General features: G+C 39.5%; 1 protein-coding gene across 1 annotated transcript in view; it reads right to left on the bottom strand.

The window, feature by feature from the left end:
- LOC137383925 (G1/S-specific cyclin-D2-like) overlaps window positions 1-14674 on the bottom strand; it is a 47102-nt gene extending 32428 nt beyond the window's left edge. The window contains exons 1-2 of the mRNA XM_068057323.1: window positions 14316-14674; window positions 13036-13251 (exon numbers count right to left, since the gene is read on the bottom strand). Of these exons, the coding sequence (XP_067913424.1) occupies window positions 13036-13251; window positions 14316-14513 (414 nt within the window). The 5' untranslated portion in view covers window positions 14514-14674. The remainder of the gene's footprint in view (window positions 1-13035; window positions 13252-14315) is intronic.
- Between the last annotated feature and the right edge of the window lie 8582 nt (window positions 14675-23256).

Raw genomic sequence — 23256 nt, 5'->3', positions numbered from 1 at the left:
CAGAGTTTTAGGAGGCAGGATCTCTATCCCTTCAAAGATTTTAATCAATCACAGGGCCAGCAGCTCAGCAGTACCGGCAGTGCCACTGGGAGTGGTGGCTACTGCCTGTACTGCAGAGGCCGCGGACCCAGGCCCAGCACTGGAACCCCAGACAAGAGCTAGGCAGGGTTGCCGGACCCAGTCCAGAGGCCTGGGCGAGGGAGGGTGGGGTCCCGCAGGGTGAATTGGTTGCTGGTGGGGGTCCTCTGTGGGCCACAAATTGCCCATGGAGGAGACACTCCCGGTCCACCACCATCCACCACACCCCCACCCCAACCCCGCAGGGAGGGCGTTCCGTTTTACAAGGTGTTCTCCCTGCAGAGCGGAAGCTCCCCACTGCAGCTGGTAAGATCCCAGCAGTAGTGGAAAGATGGCATTAATAGGCCACTTAAGAACTTCAATTTGGCTCTAAACAGGAAGGTCGTCGTCGGCCTATCCCACCCCTGGGAGGTTTGCTGGGCGACAGGCCCTCTGTCCCACTGCCTCCCTGCCATGAATCTCCGTGCCCCCCACCCCCTAGGTGTTTACTTTCATCATCTGAATGCCCAGACCAGATTACTGTTTTGTCTGTCACTGACAGCAAGAATCCTTGGCTTGTACCATGACCTTGCCTTCACTATTAACTCTATTTGATGTCTCACAGAACCACTTGAATCATAGCACTGACTCATGCAGAATCATGTTGTTCGATTGGGTCAGACCACACAGGAACCGGGAACCCGTACGAGCAATTCATAGGCAAGAATTTTAATTATCCCAGAAGTGTGAACAGAATAGTACTGATATTCCTAATCACTCTGTGGGTATAAAGCTGGTATCCACATCAAGGACTGCTGGCCTCTGCAGATATAATTTTCATGACGGGGACAGAAAAGCAATAGGGTGGGCTTGGAGGGAAGGGTGCAGGGGAGGGAAGAGGGCAATAGAGAAAATAATTCTCTATTATTTCACAATTTGCATTCAATGTTACGGTACATACAGATGCTGACGACCACCAGTTCTAATTAGGGATGCCACCCATTTCAATGAACAGGTCATTGAACAAAGCACAGAAGCTATTGCTGGCAATGGCCACTGTTGAAATTCCATGGGTTAGCATCACTTCTGTGAATTAAAATGCATTTGCTGCAAATCCGTGATGGCTTTTAGTTTAGAAAACAAATATGATGGAGGTAGACCACCTTGAATTTTAAAGTAACTAAAGATAATTTCTAGTGAAGTCTACAAGTTACAATTGGTAGACTTGACGCTGGCCCAAGTTATAAGGGGCAACTGAAAGGCAAAATGGCATGAACCGTCACAAAAGGCCACACAGATTGGATCCTTTTTGAGGTCGAATGGTGAAGTGATGAAGCTAACAGCGTATCAAGCTTCACTCAGGTTAGCTAAAAGACATATAAAATGATTAAAATGCTAATACTGGTTTGCAGATATATAAAAGAACAAAGCCATTACTCAAATCCCCCTCTGTGGCACAGTGAGATCAACAATGACTACATTAGTTCAGTATGACTGATATCCCCCAAACTATTCAGATACGGTCAGACTCTAGCAAGTAAAATGTGCCAAACCTGGATAGCTGACAGGACCAACAACTTGCATTTATATAACTCCTTTAATGTAGGAAAATATCCCAAGGTGCTTCTCACAGGAGTATAATTATGCATAAATAGACTGAGGCAAAAGGAGATACTAGGATGGTTAAAAAGTTGGGTTTTAAAGGAAGAGGGAGCGAGCAAGCCAGACAGCGAAAGAGATGGAGAAGTTTAGGGAGTACCAGAGCTTATAGTGCCTTCAGCAATAGAGACCCTATAACCAGCAATAAATCTCTCACTGGACCAGCACTAGCTTTTCTTAATGCATTGTGACTGCACTAAGTATTAATAGTCGCATACTTTCACTTTTATTGGGCGGATGGATGAGTCAGGCATATCTGTCAGATCTTCCCCATTAAGCATCTTGAGAACAAATGCCGCTTTAAACAAAAAAAAACACTTTAGTTCAAGGAGCTAAAATGCCATTGTTATCCTCCCACTGTCAGTCAGTACAAGGTGTGGCTGTTTTTCCAGGCGCTAAATGTGCAAAGTAAGAATCCGCTCTATGGGTGTTTATCAGCAAACTGATCATAACAACCTAAAAGTAGTTTGCATCAGCATCGCCACACTGCTATGCATGCTTAAAAATGAAAGAATCCAATATCCATCAAGTCAGAAAACACCAAGACATGCCTTTTCTTAACTGAATGATAAAAATGTTTGCACCAGTACACAATCACCCAAGTTACTAAAACCTGCTTTAAGATGCAATTTACACACTGGATGTTGTGCACATGTTTGTTTGCTTGTTCAGATGTCTACAAACAATGGGACAGTTAGAAACAACCCTTGAAGTCAAGGCCCCTGGCATAAGTGGTACGATCGATTTAAATGCTGAAGATGTATTCTTCCAAAAAAAAAGTTACTCCAGGTTTTTTCTCTCCCTGTCACATTACTATCACCTACTCCTGCTTAGTGACATTCCCAAACTGGACTATTGGCTTAATCAGTCTGTAATGAGTTCAGTAAATAATGACACACTTCTGCAGGTCAGAAACCATTTAAGAAGGTTCTTTTTTTTGGTCCCGGAATGGTAATCATTCTGGAGATTCACAAATTAAGGTCTGCAGTTTGATACATCATTTGTAGTCTTATTTATGACATTTGCACAGTGCGGACATCTCCCACTGCTTGTATGTGTGTGGATATATACATCTCCCAAATCAACAAACATGATCATCTCCCTCCAATATCATGCATGCCCTCACCCAATATTTGTCATCTCACACAACTGTTTATGATCAGCTGCATTCATCTGTCTCTATGAACATCAGTTTGCATTTTTTGAATCTCATCCATATCGTTAATATCGCTGTCTACATCTTTTTCTCTGTGGTGTCGCAGCTTCTTTATCCTCAAGCGTGTACCCTAGAACTCTCAAACCCTCCTGCTTGTCCGATGCCCAGTCTTGGATGAGCCCCAACTTCCTCTTTGGCCCCTGCCACAAAACCTGTACTATTTCTCTCAAGCAACACCTAAACCAGACAGACAATCTGTTCATTTATTTCCTTGCTTTCTGTGGGACTTTACTGTTTGCAACTTGGCTGCCATGTTTCTTACATTATAATAGTAACTAGACTTCAAAAGCACTTCATTGACTATAAAGCACTTTGGGACACCCTGAAAGGTACTATATCAATGCAACTTTGTTCTTTTTCCCCTGGCTACTATCGCAGGCTGAACTAGAACGTTTGCAATCTCAATGTCCTGTTCGATCCCAGACTGAGCTTCCAATCTCGTATCATCTCCATCAAGGACAAAGAATGTCTACTTACACCTCAAAAGATCACCTACCTCCACTCCTACATGAGCCCAAGTGCACCAAACCCGATAGATGCTTTTGTTACCTTAAAACACGATTACTACAACGCTCTTCTCCCCTGTAGCATCTGTAAACTTTTGCTCATAAACTTTGCTACCTGTATCCTGTCCCACACCAAGTCATCATCACTCATCAAACACCTCTTCACTGACATACATTGGCTCCCAATCTTGCAATGTCTCAAATTTGAAATCCTCATTTCTGCATTTAAAACCCTCCATGGTTTCACCCTCCCCATCTCTATAAACTCCTAAAGCCCCAAGACCCAGACTCAGCCAATTGTATGACCCTCCCCTCCTTTTGGCTGACCATTGGGAGCCGCGCCATCAACTGCCTTAGTCTCACTTTATGGAGTTCCCTCCATCTCCTTGTGCTCCCTAAAACCCATTTTCTGCAGAAACTTCCGGTCATCCCTCCCAACATCTCCTTCTTTTGCTCAGCATCTATTTTCTTTATGCCTCTGAAGCACGGCAAAATGTTTTTCTACACCAATGACACTATACTAATGCATTTTGCTGTCTCTTCAGACCTCTGGTCACTTCCCCCGCATCAATGTCTCCCCTAATCTGACATGGAAGTATTTCAACACCTGTCAACTTGCATGGTTTTCCCCGTTTTAATCCAACACTCTTTCCTGCTGCGTCTGCTACCCTCTTGCCCTCATGTCTCCCCTAGCATCTCTCTTCTTTCTGTCCTCATTTACTTTTTTTCCCTCTATACTTCCTCCCCTTATGCCCTATTTCTCTCTCTCCCCATGTGTCAGTCTTCCTGTCTCTCTTATGTATTCCACTTAGAACCTCAAATAAGAGAGATATATCTTTCAATCCTCCAACTGTTCCTGTCTTCGTTGCCCTGGAAGGCCAAAAGAGACATTAGAAGAGCAGGTTTTGCAGGGTTGGAAAGGACAACAGGGCCAAAGATTGGGATGGAGAACATCAGTGGGTCAACAGAGGTGGGACTGGGAAGACCAGTGGGGCCAAGGTTTGGGATCAACAAGAGAGAGAAGACGTGCAGCTAAGACGCAGGCAGTATAGGAAATTAAATAAATCAAATTTACAGGACAAGAAAGCTGGCAGGCAGACTTAAAAATTTAGGCAGGCAACTGGAATAGGCTCTCAACGACGTGGTGATTGGATGGGGTAGGCTAGTGGAATCATGAGCAGGAAGCACACAATTACATTAGGACAGGTTAAGTGTTCACATAGCAAAATTGCCACTGTGATATACTTTTAATTCAAATATCTGACAATTCAAAATTTTTGTACTATAATTGCTGTCCTATTTAAGTTGCTTAATTAAAATTATGTTAATTTTTAAAAAAATCAGTAAAAATTTTTAAATCAATGGACTAAACGTCTAGTTAGTTTCTATTGTAAATGCTGACAAATTCATTACAGCGTGTAACATTTTAATATACTAGTTGATTTCCCATGGCATTGCCATGTTAAGACAAAGAATTTCATTCTTACTCGTCTGATACCTTTGTGCTATTTCTCTGTTCCATTTCTTCTGCACATCTCTTTTCTAATTTTTTTACTTCTCCTTCTGTCCCATTTTTCTCTTTTTTTGGATTATTTCCATTCAGGTGGGCTGTATGGCACGGTGTGCCATTGAACGGAGCCATAAATTGAAGGCTGCATTTGGGTTGGGGGTTGCAATGAAAATCGGGCCTTGAACAGATCCGTTCCCAACCCCACCTTCAATCACTTATGCAACACCCCCATCCACTGCTCACATTAGGTTTCCAGTCCTTCATATTCCTATTACCTCACCCCCTTCATTGCCCCATCTCTTTACCTTTGAAGTACCCAGTCACAACTCCTTGCTTCATGTCACTCATCATTAACCCTCCAACCATTGCATCCCCTCCCACTCACTCTCCCCAACTGCACCAGGATGCCCTATCAGTTTCCATGCTTCCCTTCATCCTCTACTCTCGCTCTCTATCTATCTCCCTCAAAGAGGGTTCAAAATTCAACTTGGTTTTTAAAAAAAAAAATCAATACAATAAGGCTGTCCATCTCTCTCAACCTTGTAACAGTCTCAATCATGAAGGACGAAGTATTTGACAAACTAACGCGACTAAAGGCAGACAAGTTGCCAGGACCTGATGGCCTACATCCAAAGATTTTAAAGGAAGTGGCTGCAGGGATAGTGGAGGCATTGGTCATAATAAACCAAAACTCACTGGATTCCGGGAAGGTCCCAGCAGATTGGAAAACCACTCTTGAGACGCCCCTGTTCAAGAAGGGAGGGAGACAAAAAGCAGGAAACTATAGGCCAGTCAGCCTAACAATGATCGTTGGGAAAATGCTAGAGTCCATTATTAAGGAAGAAATAGGACATTCAGAAAAGCTTAACACAATCAAAATGAGTCAACATGGTTTTGTGAAAGGAAAATCATGTTTGACAAATTTACTAGAGTTCTTTCAGGATATAACAAGCAGAGTTGATAAAGGGGAACCGGTAGATGTAGTGTATTTAGCTTTCCAGAAGGCATTCGATAAAGTGCCACATAAAAGATTACTGCAGAAGATAGGAGCTCACAGTATTGGGGGTCATGTTTTCGAATGGATTGAGGATTGGTTAACACACAGAAGACAGGGAGTCGGGATTAATGGGTCTTTTTCAGATTGGAAAGATGTAACTAGTGGAGTGCCACAAGGATCAGTCCTAGGGCCTCAATTATTTATTATCTATATTAATGACTTGGAGGAGGGGGAAGAATGTAATATATCCAAATTTGCTGATGATACAAAAATAGGTGGGAGGGCATGTTGCGATGGGGACATAAGGAATCTGCAAGGGGATATAGATAGGTTGAGTGAGTGGGCAAAAACTTGGCAGATGGAGTTTAATGTAGGGAAGTGTGAGGTCATGCACTTTGGTAGGAAGAATCAAAAGGCGATTATTTAAATAGAGAGACACTCCAAAAAAGTGCAGCACAGAGGGATCTGGGAGTTCTTGTGCATGAAACACAAAAAGTTAGCATGCAGGTGCAGCAAGTAATTAAGGCGGCAAATGGAATTTTGGCCTTTATTGCTAGGGGGTTGGAGTTTAAAAATAGGGAAGTCTTGTTACAACTGTACAGGGTGTTGGTGAGACCACACCTGGAGTACTGTGTACAGTTTTGGTCCCCGTATTTAAGAAAGAATATACTGGCATTGGAGGCAGTTCAAGAGATTCACTAGGCTGATTCCTGGGTTGAAGGGGCTGACTTATCAAGAACGGCTAAACAGGTTAGGCCTTTATTCATTAGAGTTTAGAAGAATGAGGGGTGATCTTACTGAAACGTACAAGATTCTGAGGGGACGTGACAGGCTAGATGTTGAGATGTTCCCGCTAGTGGGGGAATCTTGAACTAGGGGACATTGTTACAGGATATGGGGAAACTCACTTAAAACTGAGATCCGAGGGAATTTCTTCTCTCGGGGTAGTGTCTGTCTACCCCAGAGAGTTCTACAGGCTAGATCACTGAAAGTATTTAAAGAGGAGGTAGATAGATTTTTGAAATATCGTGGAGTTGAGGGCTATGAGGAGCTGGCACGAAAGGAGTTGAGGTCTGGGGCAGATCAGCCATGATCTTATTGCATGGCACGGCAGGCTTGAGGGGCCGAATGGCTTACTCCTGCTCCTATTTCTTATGTTATGTAATTTTTTCTTTTTCTCAACTGCCCCCTTGCTCCGATTGTGCCCCTTAACTCCTCTCATTCTCCTTCCTGACAACTTACCTTCCCAACACCCTCCCACTTCTTCCCCTTTGAACTACCTGCTTAACCCATTTGTCCTACACTATCCCTTGCTCCAATGCCAATAACGAGCTCTTAACCCTCCATCCACTCCCTCTCCCCTGGAGTGGGTGAAGAAGGGTCAGAAGCCCCTAACCATCAGCCAATTTGCCTCCTCCAACTTTCTCTTCTTGCTGCCTTCAAAGAGGCTTTGTTTTCTTTCAAAATTCAACTTTAAAAAATCAAATTCGAATGAGGAAAGAAAATGTATGTTTTTCTCTGTGTCTCAGTCTCTCTCCCCACCCCACATCTCATAGGCGTTACAGATTAGCATATCTGATCAGCCATGGTCTCACTGAATGGCAGAAAGGGATTGAGGGACTAAATGCCCTACTCCCGTTCCTATGTCTCAGATGTAAACCATTAGCAATAGCCTTTTCTGATCATCAGTATAATATAGGTGAGGAAATTAAATGGCTTAAAAATTCAATTGGTCTTTTTTCTATAAAAGATGAAGTAACATTACACAAAGAACTCTTCCTCCCTGATCAGAGTTTCTCTTTCCATTCATTTTCTAGCTTACAAAAAATGAAACTTGACAGTTGCGAGTTCAGAACAGTCATTTATCTCTCTCGCACACACACAAGACCACTCTCATTTAAAATAAATCAATTTTATCTTAAGCTTTTGAAATTTATCCTTTAGCTGTTTTTTCCCCCCAAATTTCTAAAACTATTTGAACAGAGAATGCTAGAAGCTAAAGAAAAATATTCAACTAACTGAACACTACAGCAACCAGAGAATAGGGTGACTGAACATGTTCACTCTGTACAATCTCATTTCAGTTCACAGCATTACAGCTCTGGACAAAAATATCAACTCAAGCCCTAGCTTTTGGGAGAGGCTGTGACCTTCAAGCAAAAAAAAAAGACACAAAAGACAATTCAATGGATGAGTTTAATCATATTGTGAAATGTATATTTAAAAATAAAATCGGGTTAATCTTTATTTTGGGCATTAGAAATTTCAGTTACTGAAAAAATGGCAGATGAAATGTTTTTGCAAAGTATTGAGAGAATTGCGTGGATTCAGTGATAAGACTGCAGAGAGACAGGTTTACATAAGCATTTTTCATTATAAGCGTGGAGATAGAATTTAAAGTGAAGAAAGTTGACAAAAAAAGTGACTAAACGTTGACACCAGGAAGTCAAGTGGCTCAGACAGGAAGCGTACACAGATGCTAGTGCTTAATGTATTAATATATCATACAGATATTCAGCCATGCTTTTCCCATTTGTTACCATACTAGGAAACCAATGAGCACTGGCCATTAACTTATTGAAAACAGTACACCAATAAAGTTTGAATAGATGGCGCTTACACAGCAACAAATTTGAGAAAATATTAGACAAAGTTCTGAGCTCGTGGCAGCAGAAAATCATTAAGTTTATATTAATACTTAGCTCTACAAATAAGATTTCATAAATAGGCATTTGTTGAAAGTAAACTCGCTATTAATAAATTAGACAGGAAAAAAGAATGTGCTTCACCACCTCAGGCTGTCTCAAATGCTTTGCACCTAAATAAGTACTTTCGAAGTGTAACCAATTTCCACTCAAGGCCCTACAAACAATGTGTTAAATGAATAGATAATCTGTTTTAATAGCATTGGACCTCCTGCAACTTGCTGCCTACAAGGGTGTTGCAAGCGGAGATGATCAACGATTTCAAAAGGAAACTGGATAGACACGCGAGATAAATTTGCAGAATTATGGGGATAGAGTGGGAGAATTGGACTGACTGGATTTCTCTAGAGAGAGCTGGCATGGACTCAACGGGCCAAATGGCCTCCTTCTGTGCCATAATGACTCTACGGTTCAGGAACACATGCTGGCTAGGATACCAGGAGAACATCCTGGGCCTTCTCAAAATATGTCCATGGGATTTTTATGGCCACCTAATAGGCCTTGATTTGATCCAAAAGATGTACCTCAGGATGACAATGAAGTGCCTAGATTATGGGCTCAAGTCTCTGAAATGCACCTTGGATTCGCAACTTTCTGACATGGAAACGAATTTGATGAATCAAAGTTGACACCACTGAGAATATTTTGTCACAAGAATTTGATTTTATATAAAAATAATAGCTGGAGGTGAAATTCCTGTGTTCATGAATTTTAAATCTGGAGCAGGATAAATCCCATCAAGCCTGTTCTATGGAGAGTCCATATACAAGTATTCCGCCACACACTTCACAGCTACGCCACTAGATAACCCTCTATTTATGGAACACTAATTTCCTTCTCTTATCTCTTCAAAGATATGAAAGGAAGAGACAGTACCCAAAGATAACAGTACTGACTGCTGAAGATGCAACTCATGATGGTAGATAGTACCTTTTCCTAACCGTTGGCTGTCTGTATTGTTATACGTAAGCAACTCAGTATTATGTAGAACTACAGAGTGCAAAGGCTAGAAACAGGCTATTTGGCCCAACCTGTCCATACTGGTGCTTTTGTTCCACATGTGCCTCCCATCATTTCTCTTCATCTCACTCTACCAGCACACCCTCTTACTCCTTTATTCCTCATATCCTATCTAGCTTTGCTCTAAATAGATCTATGCAATTTGCCTCCACATTCTAGCCACTCTCTGGGTAAAGGGGTTTCTTCTGAATTCTCTATTAGATTTATTTATGACTATCGTATATTTATGGCCCCTAGTTTTGGTCTCACTCACAAGTGGAAACATCTTCACATCTACTCGATCAAACTCTCAATTTTAAAGACCTTTGTCAGGTGACCCTGCAGTCTTCTCTTTTCTAGATAATTTTTTTTATTTCGAGATACAGCACTGAAACAGGCCCTTCGGCCCACCGAGTCTGTGCCAACCACCCATTTATACTAACCCTGCAGTAATCCCATATTCCCTACCACCTACCTACAATAGGGGCAATTTACAATGGCCAATTTACCCATCAACCTGCAAGTCTTTGGCTGTGGGAGGAAACCGGAGCACCCGGCGAAAACCCACAGTCACAGGGAGAACTTGCAAACTCCACACAGGCAGTACCCAGAATCGAACCCGGGTCCCTGGAGCTGTGAAGCTGCGGTGCTAACCACTGCACCGCCCTTAAAGAGCCCCAACCTGTTCAATGATTCCTGATAACTATCACCTCTCAATTCAGCTACTATCTTCGTTAATATCTTCTGCACTCTCAAGTGCCTCTACATCCTTTTTATGAAGGAGGCAAGTGGCAGTACTTCAGAATTATAAAATATAAATTTAGGGGCAATGGATGCACACTAAAAAGAGTGACAGGATGAGAGATCACACCTACAGTTTTCAACATACAGAGCTCTTTAGAATTTGCTCAGTCATTGAGGAAAGTGCTTTCTCAAAAGGGGAAGAAAAATATCAGTTCCAAGCAATGGCCAGTGTGTTCTTGCACACCCATTAACAGCTGGCTACAAAGTGATACTAGCAGAAGTTTGAAACGACTGCTGTTCAGAGACCCAAGTGAAGTGAGGAAAACTATTAAAAACCAAATTGAAAAATTCCCATCCTTGCCACAGTTGAGAGTGTGCAGACTTCATATTTCCCAGTGGAGCAGTCTATTATTGAAAAAAAACAATCAAGTATCCTGAGAAACAGCAAAGCTACTGAGTAGGGGGGAGGGGGGAAACTGAGGACACCATTCCTAACCTAGGCACTCCGAATGGGAATTAATGCTCGCCATTCCACCGTGTGGATGGGAATGGGAAAGGTGAACAAAATGTTTTCATTCATGATAAAGAAATTGATGTTTCTTTCTCAAGTTGAATAATGTCCTCCTCATGAATTCTCCATTCCTGCAAGTTAATTCCTGTAGTGAAGATTCCGGATGTTAGGAGCAGTATATGCAAGTAGATAAAAGTTAGGGAGCTCGTGGGACTGCTCCTGTCCTGACCAACACTCACTTCCTAGCAAGTCACTGGATTGTGATAAGGAATGGGAAAAATAGGTGATTGCCCTGCCCCCCCCCCCACCACCCTGACTTTAGGGACAGAGGCAAAATGAGCTCAACGAACTCATTCTGTATGGCTCAGCATTAATCCTGTGGAGACGTGACCCACATACTTAGTAGAGAGCTAGTCCGGTTTATGTGGACAATTACTGGATTCACTTTGATTTACACCAAGTCACACTGTTCAGATATCTCTCTGCTATGAACCATTCTGTACACCCACAGGGCACAAAATCAACACAGGTGTTAATATATCTACTGCATCTGGCTAGAGAATTGAAATCTGCGACAGCTGGAAATCCTTTTGGACACAAGTCCAACAAATAAAACTGCCCTGAAAGTTAATTGTTTTCATGATAATCGGATAGCTCACCAGAGAAGAAGTAACAGAGGCAGGCCTGTCATTTTTCTAATAATTCTTACTTACCAGAAAGTAGAATCCTACATTTTTGCTTTGCTCTTTAAAGTTCTGTACATATAGATCTGGGATATTATGAGCAGTAAATGGAAGCAGATAAAAAAAAGACCAGAGAGTTAGTGAGCTTCATCAAAATTTGACAATGTGCGGAATTGTGATAGGAGTCCAAGGAAAGAAGCTGCCATGTAAATGGCCACATAACCACTAATCACTTATCTTACACAAGATCCAGCAACATGTCTTGGTGTTGCCATGCTCTGCATTAACACTTGAAGCTCTGCATGTGTGCAGCTAACTGCATTCATGAGCTCCACTTTATTAGGTATTGTAAGAGTTTAAGAAACAGAATTTCACATTTCATGTAATTATGAGGTTCACCAGCTGACATCTGTTTTAGCATCCAGTCATTCAAATTTCACCCTTCCTTGTTTCTAATTCTAAGTTGGTTTAACTGGTGCAAGAAGCAACTCTAGTGTAAACTTATCACAACATTTATAACAACTGTTCCAAAGTAGAGTTACAAGAATGCCCTGCAGTATGTCAGAGGAATAGCTATGGTATTGCTGCAAAAGAAAAGTGTGACTCTAAGGGGAAACAAAAAGAACCTTCCATCGCTGCAGGATGCTAGATGAGGAAACTACATGTGTGTGGACCTGCTGACCCAGTTACTATAGTAGTGCACTGCACACAGACAGATGCAACAGGCTCTGTACCCCAGCTGTCCCTGAAGGATCACGCTGGTGTGGAGTGGAGCCTGGTGATCTAAGAGCATATCACCATATAAAGTTTTTTTAAAAATGTAAACATATTCTTTTAAGTTGTGGATGCCCCAGAATTTAAGCCCTGCAGAGGCAGATTTATAGGCATGTATAAAGTTCACAACACATAACACATCTAAAACAATTTGATTTTTCATTCAGATTATGATATAAGGTGCTTATAAATATGTAGTCCAAAATCCAATGCATCTTACACTATCCATACTCTGTAACTAGCGCTGCACGGATCATATTTCACTGTTAGAGAAACTGGAACGAATGATTAATAATTGTAAAATTATTATCGCCGTGCTTCAATTGAAACACGTAGGTACGAGGGTGGGATTGCAAACCTGCACCAGAGGGCGCCAGATGCTTAGTCATGAGTGTCAGACTAGGCTAAACTCTGATCAATAATTGCAGCCACCGCCAGCACAAATGACAAATTATCCTTATTTAGTGTCGGAGACCTTCCGCAGTAGACACAAATTTAGCACTTTATGTTCAGGTGCTCAGGAACTTAAAAGTTAAAACAATTAAAATGTGAAACAAATTACAAAGTTAATCTTATCTTTGACCTGGTCTTTCTCAGAGAGGCTCTGCAATAGATTTTTTTTTTAAAGTACAAAAATAATACGTGTCATATTGCTGAAATATTGGTGAATTTACCAGGAGGTCTTCTGGGGTGATTGAATTGTCTGTGTAAATGCAGAGTTTTTCAGCTGTCAAGGGGATCGTTTCTTTCAGTTTTGATGCTAGAAACATGCAGACTGCCCCTAGCAGCTGGAGGTGACATTTTCTAGTGGGAACCGAAGATAAAAATCTATCCAGATAATTCATAGCCAACAGAAAGACTTCCTCTTCGCATTTCTGCTCTTCGCACACCTAGAATAGGCAAAAATGACGAAAAGTAGGGTCAGCAGTTAAAACACTCATTTGTTTTCAAAAGCCTAAAATCATGACAATCATTTGCATTTTGAAACCATTGCGAATTTAACTAACAAACCCCAGCAATTTGCAAAACGAGTCAAAAACACTACCCTTTTCGACCTTTTCCACACGCTCAATTTCTGCCCAAAATACGCTTTTTGCAGGATTTAACATTTCTGGGCAACAAGCCTCTTTCCCCCTGACGACTGCGTATTTTCTAAAATATTAAAATTAAATTAAATAAAAAATATCGCGTGGCTGCCAGTAGAGTTACCTTTTGTTCGAAATAAAGTTTCAAAAAATCGTGAAAATTAGACAGTTGCACGGCCGGAGACAATTTTCACATGTAAATAAACAAGAAATCCTGAAGTTTAGTTGGGGTCAGGACACGATAACGAACCGTTTTGTTGGACGGAGGAAATTTAAGGTATAATGTAAGAGTTTTGGGTGGTCTAACTCGCTCTCTGCACCAACCATTAAGAGCCTAGGAGTTAAATACGGCGGACTCAATGCAAAGAACAACTTGTGAGACGGAGAATAAAAATGCAACATCTTACAAACACCCATTAATAACATTGTAGTTACTGATTCTGCTATTAATAAGGCTGAAGCGACGTTTGAAGAGTCCAGAGAAACGCAGAAAAGTTTTTTTTTTGGAAGTCGAGTCAACATGGCGACAGCATGTTGTTTATCAGCCATCATCAGTTCTTTATAAATTTTGGAAAAAATACTTTTAAAAATTCAGCACAATTTTGCATTCGATTCTTAGAAGATCTGTGTGCTTGGAAAAGCTTGTTAAACTTGCACGCAGTTACTACAAAAGCGACGCCTTGTCCAATATGCCTTCAGAAGCAACATTTTAAATTACTTAAAAAAAATAAAAATTAAGGATGTGACACTGACATAGATTCCACCCCAAATACTTCTGCAAGGCTCCTGAGATAACCACACACTAAGAATGCTGCATATTGGATAGTGCTGCACTCGTTTTTTTTTTAAGAAAGTATTTTTTGCTTTACCTCCAGCATCCAAAATGCAACCATTTTTCTCATGTAAGGTTCGATTTCTTTCTGGACACATTTGAAATAAGAAGTCCTGGGAATGTATCTGTCCTCGGTGTGCAGCAGGTTTTGCAGGACTCGGTGGTCAGAGAGGAGTGTAGGGTCCGGGAAAGCTCGCTGGATTCTAGGGGCATTTTCCATACAGAGAAGCTCCATGTCTGTCAGTATATGTATGTGTGTGTGTGTTGATTATATGACTCGGCTGGCGAATGAGCTCCGTCTGTCTCTGGTGCGCTGGGGCTCCCTCTGTGTGTGCAACAAGAGCCAGGGAAGGAACACAAGCAGCGCCTGCGCGGGCCCTGTTTGATTGATTGATACACCGGCTGTGTATCCAGCGCGCAGCCGTCACCGAGCAACCTGACGTTCCATCACGCGGCTCCCGACCAATCCCCGCCCAGCAAACGCCACTTCTCTTGCCGCGTGGGGGACCCCCCCCCCACTGACATCACAATTGGATGCACAGTGTTGCAACGCCGCCAGCCAATCAGCGCGCCGCTGACGTCATCGCGAGGCCAGCCCGGGCAGGAACTGGAGCACGTGCGATTGGGGGGGGGAAGGGGGTGGGCGAGAGGAGCGTGGGATGAGCTCCATTCAGAATAATTTTATGCTTGATTAATTGCTGCATATTTGAATTGATAGTCATAATTTCCTAGTTAGAATCCAGCTTTTCTCTTTTTGTTTCTCAAATATATTATTGAGTCAATAATTTCCCCATAAATTACCCCAGTAAATCTTCCTGGCAATGCACGTGTCATTGACCCATTTTTTAAAATGAAATCTGGAGCCATTACATGCAAAATATAATTTAGATTCGTTTTTTGTAAACCTTTGAAGTTTACTTTTTTGTTGCAAAATTACAAACGTTAATTGCTGGAGTGTGACATTTTTAATTGTCTCTATTTTCATGAGTGCACAGGGTGGGTGTTAGGGGATTATTACTCAATCCATGCTTTGCTCATGATAAACTGCAAATTGCAGCTTTTTGCAGTGTTTTGGCAAAGCAAAACAAATACTTTTCGTACAGTTACAGAAATGATGAACGCGTTTTGCTATTACTATGCAGACTGAGTAATTAATTATTTTTGGGGGAATTCCTACATACTTATACGTGATTAAATATAGTTAAACATTATGTGTAATTCTAAGAAGATATACACTTAATAAAGCAAACCACATCACCATACAGTTTTGACTCGTCTTGCTGAAGACAAGGTCCAGTTCTATCCATTTATTGCCCAGACTTAAATGTTAACAACACGGAAAATACATTTCACACACTCATGATGTATCTAAGTAGGCAGTTGCAAACATTAGGAGAAAATTCCAGTCATCAGCAACAATAAACTCAAAATATATTTGCATGCAGATTTCAGTAAGTTTTGCAGCAACCCAGCAATACTTTAGAGTCACATTTGTTTGTGAGAAATATAAGAATGTAAAGACGCTGAAAATTTTCTTAAAGTTTTGTTATAAGATAGTATTATGAGGGATTTCCGTTTCTACTTTTACCAAGAATCTCTGGAGTTCAAAATACTATTTTAATACTAAGTTATAATTAGAATGAAGAAGATACCATTGGTATATACTTAACAAATTATGTATTTAAATTGAAGTGTGTAGCTAACAAATAAATATTGTGAAAATTGTATTTTATTCTTTTGATTTTTATGTTTATTTGATTTTTTTAAAGTGACAAATATTTAAAATTTAACATTTATATAAGTTAATCAGTAAGAAAATAAAATGGAATTAACAAAGTTCATTTCTAATTAAAGTAATCTGATCTGTTAACTATTTTCTGTTTAGTTAATTCAGTATTTTTTATATTTCATGATTTTGAAATAAAAGACATCAAATAGGCTTCTTGAAAATGTGGGTTTATTTTAAATTTGAATTTGATTAATCCTATTTTTCAACATTTAAAAATATTTGTTAAATTTTGAATTCTAACATTGTGGGAGATTATAAAAGCAGGACAATGAAAATAAACTGTTAATTCTTGTCTTAGCTAATACAAGGAATGTTCTATGCTAGATGCTGAACAACTGATTTGTCTTATTAATGCCTAAAAGTTGATGGAATTTCTTTGTGGGATTATTGAAAAAGAGATTTCATATCTTCAGATCCATTTTAAAGATCAAACCATTATTTAAAACTGAAAATTACTAATATCCTTTTGTTACGTACAATGTTTAAATGTTTTTGTTTAAACAGAATGTGATAATTTTGAGGGCACAAGTTTGGAACAGTTACTTGGTTACCGACTATAGTTCAACGTCAATTTAGCTCCCAAACAATTAGTCATAGTGACTTCTTCAAACTGTATCTTGATAAGGTAATGAATCATCATTGTTAAAAGAAAACAATTAAAAAATCAACAAAAGTGGGTGGAAAATTCTATTATCCCAATCATAAATATTTATGAATGAGAATTAAAAGAAGCCTAGGTGATGCGACTCCTTTTTTTAACCGAATACTACCAGTTTTCCTCTTTTTTGTAGATGTGGTGTTGCAACAGTGGACAAGAAGTCATGATAGGTGCAATCCTTGCATTGTCTGCAAAGTTTGTCTTGCATTGATGGTAATCAAGCAAAACTGTAATTTGAAGATGAATACTGTAATTTAGTTTCATATATAATTACACCAATAAAGTTTATTAATAAAAAAAAATTAAGGACAAAGTGCTTCCTGCGTAACACAGGAAGCACTTGCGCAGGAAGCACTTGCAACAGGTATCAACTGGACAGAGCTATATGCCGAAAAGATGGTCTTGATTGCCAATTACAAAAATTGTCAAGTTTGTTACATTAATTTTCAACAGCAGAATAAACTCATTGATAAAAACATATATTCCCTTAAAAAAGTTCCCAGAACTTCATTTCCATTGTCCTTTGAATGCTACAATATTTTAAACAACAAAGTCAAGTGTTCTATATAAGCCTCAGTACCTGCTACTAATATTAAAATTAGATGTATAGTTAATTGTAATGCATTCAAAAAAATAATTAAATAATAGCCATAATTAAATTAATAGTAAGGTACCTTAAAGGCTACCATTATGTGTGTCCCGTGAGTTATCACTGTTTTTGTAGTTAAGATTTTAGATAAAATAAAAATGAACATAGATGTTACAGTTTAAGCTTATCCCTCAACATTTGCTCTCATGCATCACTATTCACCCAATGGATAGAATGCTCAAGTGTAATCAATAAAGGCAAATCATGGCAAATCATTTCCTGGAGAATACATGGGGTGCCCATCACCTTATTCTGCAATCTTCAAAGGCAGAAAATAACAAGTTGACAGTCCAAAGCAAACAGGCTAAATCTATTTTGTTTGATATATTTAAAGTTGAAATAACATTTAGAATCAAATCCACACAGCAATACATTAAAACAGCACAGTAATTAAGAAGAATAAAACTAGAATCAGACCACACAAGCTAATTATTTTAGTCCCTTCTTGGAAAACTCTTGCAAAATACTCTGTCTGATGGTAGGTATGTGCAATGGTTTCTTATGGAGCCCCTATTGCCCTGGCAGATGTCAGTGATACAGAGAACTGAAGATCATAGGGATGTCCCTGAAGTATGGTGTCCCTTTCTTTAGCGCAGAGAATTTCGAACATTTTGCCTACACTCACGTACATTACAGCAAACTGTGCATTAATGTTGCAGGAAACAAATCTTAACTTGTCAATATTCACATTTGGATAGTGGATGAAGGAAAGGGGAATGAGGGGATATGCGAACATGGTGGATAAATGTGATTTAGATTATTTTCTAGCATGGAGAGTATAAATCAAAAAGGACTGTTTGAGCCGATTGGCCTGTTTCCATGTTGTAACTTCTACATATTTCTGTGTATGAGAATATGCATTATTTACTCCCAATCGAAATATAAACACCTCTCAAAGGATAAACACATATCCAACTTCAGTTAGAGCATTGCCATCATATTCATCCTCGATCAACATCTAAACACCATTTCCACCCCATCAGTATCCTAACACAATTTTCAACCCTACTCAGTGTATCAACACGATATCCACCCACAGTCAGTGTATAAGCACCATATTTATTCTGAGTATAAAAATCAATTTCACCTTCAATTAGCATAACCCTCAGTTAGAGTATAAGCACCTTAACCATCCTCAGACAGAATATAAGCATCGCAATCATCCTCAGAGTATACGCATCAAATTCACCTTCAGTCAAAGTATAAACACTACACCCACCCACAGATGATAAACGCTATATCCACCAACAGTCAAATGATAAGCAGCACATCCACCCTCCATTATATTAGCAGCGTATTCAATCTCAGTCAGACTATAAGCAGGATATCCACCCCGAGTATAAACACCATACCCACCCTTAGTCAGGGCAGCACAGTGGTGCAGTGGTTAGCACCGCAGCCTCACAGCTCCAGCGACCCGGGTTCAATTCTGGGTACTGCCTGTGTGGAATTTGCAAGTTCTCCCTGTGTCTGTGTGGGTTTTCGCCGGGTGCTCCGGTTTCCTCCCACAGCCAAAGACTTGCAGGTTGATAGGTAAATTGGCCATTATAAATTGCCCCTAGTATAGGTAGGTGGTAGGGGAAGGTGGGGATGTGGTAGGAATATGGGATTAGTGCAAGATTAGTATAAATGGGTGGTTGATGGTTGGCACAGACTCGGTGGGCTGAAGGGCCTGTTTCAGTGCTGTATTTCTAAATAAATAAAATAAATTAACATATCTGTCATCAGTTAAAAAATAGGCATTATATTCACTGTCAGTTAGACTATATCATTATATCCACCATTAGTCCAAGTTGACACTTAATTTACCTTTGGAAGTGGCCTAGCAAACCACTCAGTTGTATCAAAACTGGTTCAAGAAGAAGGACCACCACTACATTCTTAGGGCAACTAGGAATGGGCAATAAATGCCCACATCCCTAGAATGAACAAAAACCCACAATAAACTATATCAAATTTGAACTTTGCCAAAAATCTTGAATTGTTGCTTGATTCCAGTTACTGAGTACATATCACTGGATAATTTGATTCTTTTATTCTTTTTCAGGAGTGGTCTCTATGCTCAGCACAATGTAAAATGGATATATGATGTCAGAGACAGTATGTCCATCTCTACAATACGGATATCATACACAGTCTTAGCATATATATACTTCCTTAGTCAGAATGTAAGCAACACATACAACCCTTCAGTGAATATATAAAATATATAGCCATCTGTTTAGAATACAAACTAAATATACACACTCAATCAATATCTCAACCACATGCAGGCATTTCGAGTATAAACACTAGCGTTGATTTTCTTATTGACATTATTAACAGAGTATTTAAATAGCGTATATGCCTCAAGAAATGGAATCTCAAAGTTGAAATCAAGGAAATAATGTAAATTGAGAAAAAAAGGGTAAGTGAAAGATTATGGGATAGATTTTGCTTTCAAACTTTTCACAGTTCAAATCTGTTATTGTTAATAAATGCAAACCCGCCAATTAGAATCCATCTGAAATAAAAATGTTTTCTTCCAATCACTGAACTTATATAAAAAAAACTTGCATTTATATAGCACTTTTCACAACCACCGGACGTCTCAAAGCACTTTACAGCCAATGAAGTACTTTTGAAATGTAGCCACTGTTGTATGTAGGAAATATGAAGACATTTTCTGTAATCCTGACCGACATTCCTTCCTGAACAAAAAACACCAAAGTCAGATTAAACAGCCATTCATTTATTTGCTCTTTATAGGGTTTGGTTGTGTGAAAATTAGCTGCGAAGTTAACAATAGTGACTGCACTTCACAAGTAATTCATTGGTTGTAAGGCATTTTGATAACCTGGAATAATGTGCTATATAAATGAAAGGGTTTATTTTCTAATTCAGCTGTAAGAAGTTTTTGGGCAAAATAGCCCAATGAAGATTTCATCTACGACTCGGAGGTATGGTCTAAAAATTAGTACCAGACCATTCAGGAATGAAATTAGGTAATATTTCTACACACAAAGAGTGGCAGCGTTTGGAACTCTCTTTCACAAATGGCAATTGATGCTAGATCGATTGTGAATATTGAGAGGCTAAATGACCTTCTCCTGTTCATATATTCCTAACTTCCAAATTCCTGATTTATCTGACTCCAGATGGTAATCCCGACCCGACTAAATCTAATGGCAACTGCCAAACCTATCCGCCAGGGTCAGTTCACATACTGTTGTGAATGAATTCATAGCTGACATGTCGACCAATCTTAACATAGAGAGGATTGACATATATGGGTTATGAAGTTAGAAGTGTCAGATTTTTAAAGGTTTAAGTAAAACACTCACATTTGTAAATTCATTCAATTGTGTTAGCATTTTATTTATTTTGTTGACATCTTAAAAATCTAATATTTTATCTGCATATATTTCAATCTTCTTCATATTAAATGTGAGCAAGTCAACTATAAGATGATTAATTTGATTGTGTGAGTTTATACTGGGATTTGGGTTGGATTCAGTTGGCTTTAGGAGTTGAGTCAGATGAGGGATGCCAACTTAAATTTGGTTAATAAGGAAAATACAGTTGCTTCTCACATCCCCTTCAAGACTGCTACTGTCTGACAGAGTACTGTTTAAACTTTTATATCTTGACTAAGCCTAGTGTAACTGGGAATAGTGAATGCCATCTTTGTTACATCTTGAAGAAATCTGCAAGAATTTCTCTTGATTGCTCTGTAATAAAGACTTATGAATACTTAAAGAAAGATTTGCATTTATATTGCACTTTCCACATATATCCCAATGTGTTCTACAGATAATGAAGTGCTTTCTGCAGTGCAGTCACTAATAATATAGGAAATGTGGCAGCCAATATGTGCACAGCAAGGTCCCAAAGATAACAAAGTGATCATGGCCAGAGAATGTGTTTTTTTATGTTGGGTGTGGATAAACATTGTCTCGAACACTGGAGAGAACTCTGCTGCTCTTCTTTGAAATAGTGCCTTTTAATCTCCCTTCCTTAGTTCTGCATTGGAGTGTTAAGTTAAATTTTGCACTTAAGTTTGTAGAAGGCAACTTGAACCCACAACTATCTGACTTGGAAACAAGACTACTACCATTAAGCCAGAGCCGACACTTAGCAAGTGACCCTTTTATAAAGAGCAACCTTAACAGGACCGGAACTAATATCCTCGCAGGGAGATTTGTTGGTGCAGTTGGGGAGGGTTTAAACTACCTTGTCAGGGGGATGGGAACCTGAGGGGTAGCTCAAATTGGAAGGAAGTAAAGCTGGTAACAGGAGGTAGAAAAGTAGCAAGTGACATGAGAAGGCAGGGGAAACAAAGGCGAGCATCAACTAGGCTTAGAATGCAGAGTAATGCCAAGAAGACAAGGTTAAGGGCATTCTACCTGAATGCACACAGCATTCACAAGATAGACGATTTAAAGGCACAAATAGAGGTAAATGGGTATGATCTAATTGCCATAACAGAAACATAGCTACAGGGTGACCAAGACTGGGAACTGAATATTCAAGGATATTTGACATTTAGGAAGGACAGGCAAAAAGGAAAAGGAGCTGGTGTTGCACTCATAATAAGGGATGAGATCAATTACATTAGTAAGGGAGGATTGCAGATTGGAAGAACAAAATGTGCAATCTGTTTGGGTGGAACTTAGAATCAGCAAGGGGCAGCAAACATTGGTAGGAGTTGTTTATAGGTCAGCAGACAGTAGTGGTAGTGTGGGGCATGGTATTGATCAGGAGATTAGAGAAGCATGTGGCCTGGGTAATACAGTAATTATGGGTAACTTCAATCTACATATAGACTGGATAAACCTAATGAGCACTAATGCTGTGGAAGACTAGTTTCTGGAGTGTGTTAGGGACAGTTTTCTAGAGCAGTATGCTGAGGAACCAACTAGAGAACAGGCCATTCTAGATCTAGTTTTATGTAATGAGAAAGGGCTAATTAATAATCTTGTTGTAAAAGAACCTTTAGGGATGAATGATCATAATATGATGGAATTTTACATTATGTTTGAAATGTTTAGGTAGTTCAATCTGAAGCCAGGGTGTTAAATTTGAACAAAGGAAATTATAAAGATATGAGGGGCAAATTGGATGAGGTGGATTGGGAAAATATATTAAAAGGTATGACAGTACATAAGCAAAGGATAGTCTTTAAAGAAATATTACATAGTTTACAGCAACTATACATTCCTTCAAGGCACAAAAACCCCAAAAGTAAAGGCAGTCAACTGTGGCTAACAAAGTAAGTTAAGGATTGTATAAGATTAAAAGAAAAGGCCTATAAAATTGCCAGAAATAGTAGTAAACCTGAGGATTGGGAGGATTTTAGAATACAGCAAAGGAGAATGAAGAAGCTGATAAAGAAAGGGAGAATAAAATATGAACGTAAGATGGCAAAAAATATAAAAACGGACTGTAAAAGCCTCTATAGGTACGTAAAAAGGAAATGTTTGGCGAAGACAAATGTGGGTCCATTACAGGCAGAGTCAGGAGAATTTATAATAGGGAATAGAGAAATGGGAGAGAAGCTAAATGATTACTTTGTATCTGTCTTCACTGAGGAAGATACAAGAAATCTCCCAGAATTAGAGCTCCAAGTGATATGGGGGAATGAGGAATTGAAGGAAATTAGTATTAGTAAAAAGGTTGTATTGGAGAAATTAATGGGGCTGAAGGTTGATAAGTCTACATCCCAAAGTGTTGAAAGAGGTAGCTATGCAGTGGATGCATTGGTGATCATCTTCCAAAATTCTATAGATTCTGGAGCAGTTCCTGCAGATTGGAAGGTTGCAAATGTCATCCCAGTATTTAAGAAGGGAGGGTGAGAGAAAACAGAGTATTACAGACCTGTTAGCCTTACATCAGTCATTGGG

Source organism: Heterodontus francisci, chromosome 25, assembly GCF_036365525.1.
Source record: "Heterodontus francisci isolate sHetFra1 chromosome 25, sHetFra1.hap1, whole genome shotgun sequence".
NCBI lineage: Eukaryota > Metazoa > Chordata > Chondrichthyes > Heterodontiformes > Heterodontidae > Heterodontus > Heterodontus francisci.
Note: the sequence above shows the minus strand (reverse complement) of the source record. Positions and strands in the feature narration are given on the sequence as shown.